This window comes from Lolium perenne, chromosome 6, assembly GCF_019359855.2.
Source record: "Lolium perenne isolate Kyuss_39 chromosome 6, Kyuss_2.0, whole genome shotgun sequence".
In the NCBI taxonomy this organism is placed as follows: Eukaryota; Viridiplantae; Streptophyta; class Magnoliopsida; order Poales; family Poaceae; genus Lolium; species Lolium perenne.
This window is the reverse complement of record NC_067249.2, coordinates 220,263,887-220,268,993: the sequence shown is the minus strand read 5'-3', so window position 1 is coordinate 220,268,993 and position 5,107 is coordinate 220,263,887. Positions and strand designations below refer to the sequence as shown.

At 47.1% G+C, this 5,107-nt stretch overlaps 1 protein-coding gene across 1 annotated transcript; it reads left to right on the top strand.

Annotated features, from left to right (window-relative positions):
- Positions 1–1,272: 1,272 nt before the first annotated feature.
- Positions 1,273–4,518, top strand: LOC127306144 (putative laccase-9). The gene is made up of 5 exons (XM_051336754.2): positions 1,273–1,546; positions 2,157–2,308; positions 2,413–2,657; positions 2,764–3,864; positions 4,151–4,518. Exons 1-5 carry the CDS (start codon positions 1,451–1,453, stop codon positions 4,279–4,281), a joined length of 1,725 nt encoding a protein of 574 aa, XP_051192714.1. The 5' UTR covers positions 1,273–1,450; the 3' UTR covers positions 4,282–4,518.
- The last annotated feature ends 589 nt before the right edge of the window (positions 4,519–5,107 follow it).

Here is a 5,107-nt window from a genome sequence, read left to right as displayed (position 1 = left end):
CAGTACTAAGGCACGACTAGAGCCAACATGCACTAGTAAAAATGGGAAAGGAGGCAATGCGTTTATTTTCAAAATGTTGAACGTTAACCTTATAATCACTAATGTTTCCGCAAATAATGGATGGATACGATGCACAATCACACAGCCATACATAACTTCATAAAGTGGATTTGTCATAAAAAATACATATATGCATTTGTCCTCCCATGCATAAAGTGGGTTTGTCATAAAAATGCGTATACACATTTGTCGTGCCGTGCATAAGTGAGTTCGTCATCAACATTTAAAATACATATATACACATTTGTCGTGCCATGCATAAAGTGAGTTCATTGTCAAAATTGAAAACACACAAATATACATATATACATTTGTCGTGCCATGGACACTGGATTTTTTATAAGAAAAGGCATATATACATTTGTCTGGCGCGTGGCGGCCGGGCTGGAACAACACATACATATATACACCTAACGTTGTCTAACGAGTAACGACCCCTATTAACGATGCGTACGTATACATACATATTCTTCAATGGATTCTACATTCATCGGCGTCGAGGTTTTGGCAGGTAAAATTTGGAAAAATGTGGCGCTTCGTCCGTGCCGAGACATGCATATGTATGTCTTCGGGGTTCCCGTACGTTGATTGCTTTCATAGGCAGGTCGCTGAAATGTCAGCTTCACCCCCGTACCGATATTGCTTTGTCAAATGAGGGCAATGAGCAACTAGAGGGAAGCTAGTAGCTGCCTCCCCCGGCTGGCACAAAAATGGACCAGCATAGATGTGTCAAAACTGTACCAAGAACCCACAGGTTATGAAGGAGTATATGATCTGGTCAAGCAGAATCAGGCACACACGTGCTCTGATGCATGTACAAGTCTTCTATCTAATCTAAATAACCTGGTAACCTCCATCTCCATGGACTTGTTGAATTGGTTTATCAGCTTGACCCGTTCCATCTACATATACCTTCCACCTGCGTCTTCCGCGAAGCGTTGGACGTGGTGGCGGTGGTAGGTCGTGGCCGCGGCCACGAGATTAAATCAGCTCCAGCACGCTAACCATGCATTGCACGCACGTCGCCGATCGATCGAGGCTGCTGGTCCGGCCAGGACTAGCCACGCCATTGGTCGTCGGAGAGGAACACGATGCGTGGACGGCTCGGCCAGCTTTGCTAATCATATGAACGGAATAATCTGACGTCAAACACCATGCATGCATGCGCCCTCGACGTCGACCGCCTTTGGCATGCTCCTCCTATAAATGTCTCGTGCATCTGGTTCCAATGGCCATCGATCACAGACATTGATCTCGTTCCAATTAATAAGCTTGCTCAACCAGAAGCTAGCTAGCACACACGTGCAAACGTACGTACATATAGCTTAGATCTCCTTGATCTCCTGTCGTGAGGATCTCCGGCCACCGGTCGATACGACCTCTTGTGGCGATGGGGGTGGTGATTTGGTTACTTGCTGTGGTGCTAACGCTTGGAGTGGCAGCTGGCCCGGCAGAGGCCTCCAAGAATCACCACTACGATTTCTTCGTAAGCCATGGATCCAGCTTAGCTTCCTTATGTTGTAGTTGCTATTTCGACGCTCTTGTTGGCATGCTTAATTACCGGCATTCATGTAGCTTTAGTTCTAGTTGATATTGCACAATTTTTTTCATGCATACTACCTCCATTTCCAATGATTATGGCTTATATTATTTCTAAAAACTCAACCAATTTTTATTTATAAAAAACTATTAACATGCAAAATACAAAATTAATATTGTTAGATATATCATGAAATATATTTTCATCCATATATGTAGAATATCATTTTTATTGATATATTTTTCTATAGTTCAGTCAAACCATACTTAGATTGACTTTTAGAAAAAAAATATAAGTCTTACTCATTGGAACAGATGTAGTTATTTATTTTAGAAAACTTATACAACATAATTTATTGGGATTTGCTAGTTCTCAGCTACAACATTTAATTTGTATCGTGATTCATGCGAGTCATGAGTTACAACATTGATTGCAACTGAGATTTGATAACATCATCTAACTGTGACCGAGAAATTGTCACACCTTAATTTATTTTGCAAACGTGCGTGAAATGACGAGCTCGATCTAACGAGGGATGTGGATATATGCCTTGCAGATTAAGGAGGCCAACTACACGAGGCTCTGCCAGGAGAAGACCATCCTCACCGTGAACGGCCAGTTCCCCGGCCCGACCATCTTCGCGCGCAAGGGTGATGTCATGGTCGTCAACGTCTACAACCAGGGCAATAAGAACATCACCATCCACTGGTAAGTTTGATGATCTGCACTACCGAGTACCGTGCCATGTAACCAACGGTCGACTATTCTTCACCAGGCTAGCTGCCTACTAACGTTGAAATTGCCATGTGTAGGCACGGCGTGGACCAACCCCGGAACCCGTGGTCCGACGGGCCCATGTACATAACGCAGTGCCCCATCCAGCCCGGCGCCAACCTGACCTACACGGTCATCCTGTCCGAGGAGGAGGGCACCCTCTGGTGGCACGCGCACAGCGACTACGACCGCACCACCATCCATGGGGCCATCGTCATCCACCCCAAGCTCGGCACTGCCTTCCCGTTCAAGAAGCCTCACAAGGAGATACCCATCATCCTCAGTATGGACCGATCAATCTGTCCTAGACTTGCTTATGATGTTCAGGTTCAGGTACTATGATGATGACTCGTGTTGTATTAATCGGCGCAATGTATTCTGATCTGCAGGTGAGTGGTGGAATGCTGACGTGAACCAGCTGCTCGAGGAGTCCAGGAAGACCGGCGGCGAGGTCAGCATTTCAGACGTTAACACCATCAACGGCCAGCCGGGGGACTTCTTCCCGTGCTCCAAGAACGGCACCTTCAAGGCGGCCGTCGAGAGCGGCAAGACATACCTGCTCCGGATCATCAACGCGGGGCTCGCCAACGACCTCTTCTTCGGCGTCGCGGGGCACCGCCTCACCGTGGTCGGCACAGATGCCCGCTACACGAAGCCGTTCACCGTCAAACAGATCCTGATCTCGCCGGGACAGACCGTGGATGCGCTCCTCCATGCCGACCGAGCCGCGAACGGCTCCTCCAATGGCAGGTACTACATGGCGGCCCGGACGCTGGCGTCCAACACCGACATCGGGTACGACAACACCACCGCCACGGCCATCCTGGAGTACACGGACGCGCCGCCCGCCTCGCGGGCTGGAAGGCCAGACTTCCCTGGCCTTCCGGCCTTCAACGACCTCAACGCGTCGGCGGCGTACACGGCGCAGCTCCGTTCCCTGGGCAACAAGGCACACCCGGTTGACGTGCCGACGGACGTCGACGAGCACATGCTCATCACCATCGCCATCAACGTGGTCCCCTGCGCCACGGGCAACGCGACGTGCGAGGGGCCACGCGGCAACCGGTTCGCGGCGAGCCTCAACAACGTCAGCTTCCACCTCCCTACCCTCGACATCCTCGACGCCTACTACGGCTCTGTCCGCGGCGTCTACGAGACAGACTTTCCCGACATGCCGCCCTTTGTCTTCAACTTCACCGACAACAACGTCCCCGTGGAGCGCTGGTTCACCAAGCGCGGCACCAAGGTGAAGGTGCTGGAGTATGGCGCCGTCGTGGAGGTGGTGTTCCAGGACACGGCCATCCTTGGCGCGGAGAACCACCCCATGCACCTGCACGGCTTCTCCTTCTACGTGGTAGGGATGGGGTTAGGAAACTTCAACCAGACCAAGGACCCAGCTACCTATAACTTGATCGACCCGCCGTTTCAGAACACCGTCACCGTGCCAAAGTCTGGTTGGGCGGCAATTCGCTTCCGAGCAGCAAATCCTGGTGAGTTATTTTAGCTTCCGGCCCATAATTCTTAGTTTGGCCCAAGTTTGCCTAACAAAATAAAGGTCTAGCTAAAAATTTATTTATCTTTTTGTTGGCAATATAGACAAGAAAAATAAACTAGACCGGCCAAATAGGCATGGGTGGGCATTAATTAACAACCATCTAAAGGGACCAACGTTTTAGGCATGGATGGGCATATAATCTGGCCATCATCCAAGCATAAATTTGCTATATTTTTCTGGAAGGGGTTATATGTTAACGATTTGCAAACTTGGTTATGCAGGTGTGTGGTTCATGCATTGTCACTTTGAACGTCATTCGGAGTGGGGAATGGACACTGTGTTCATCGTGAAGGATGGCAAGACTCCTGAGTCCAAAATGATGCGTCGTCCACCGGGCATGCCTAGGTGTTAAGTGCCGTGACTTTTTGGGGCGTGACCAAAATATGAAGCACAAACTAGTTAATTAGTTTCTTTAGTCGATTGATTGATTAATCAACAGATCTATTGAGCTTGTTGTATTTATTGATATTCTTTTTATTTTTATTTTTTGAAAGGCAGAACATCCTTTTTTCCATTCTATGATGTAAATGTATTCAATTTATTTGCTATTCGAGATCTCTAAATGTAATCAAGCGATTTATTATTATTATGGGTCGTTGTTTCCTGAGTACCTACATGCATGCTTGTAAGTGTGCATCAAGGTTTTATACGTGCCCCACCAACATCAAGGTTCAATATATTTTCTATTCAAGCTCTCAACTATTTGAATAATTATGTCCTGGTTATGGCCAATTGGTAGGGCCATATTTAGCCACTGGTAGAGAACATCCATTGCGAGTATCGGTTCGGGAGAGCCTTTAATCTCGGTTGGCCATTTGGGACTGTCAAAACGGGACTAAAGCCTCCACCTTTAGTCCCGGTTGGTTTAGGTCATCCACGTGTCATCGGGACTACAGTCCCATGCCGGGATTTAGCGTTCTAGCTCATGTATTTTGTGTTTTCAATTTTCATTCAATTCTTTCTTGTTACATATTCTACGGTAATACATATATACTTCACACATTGATGAATATATATAACATATTTTATCTTACGACCACACACACATATATACATACAATTGTTAGCTATGGGAGCTCGACGATCATACATGTTGATGCATCTATTCTATTATATGGAGATCATTGAATTATAAGGAGTTAAACGGGTAATAGTATTATCCGTTTTCAGGTATGACG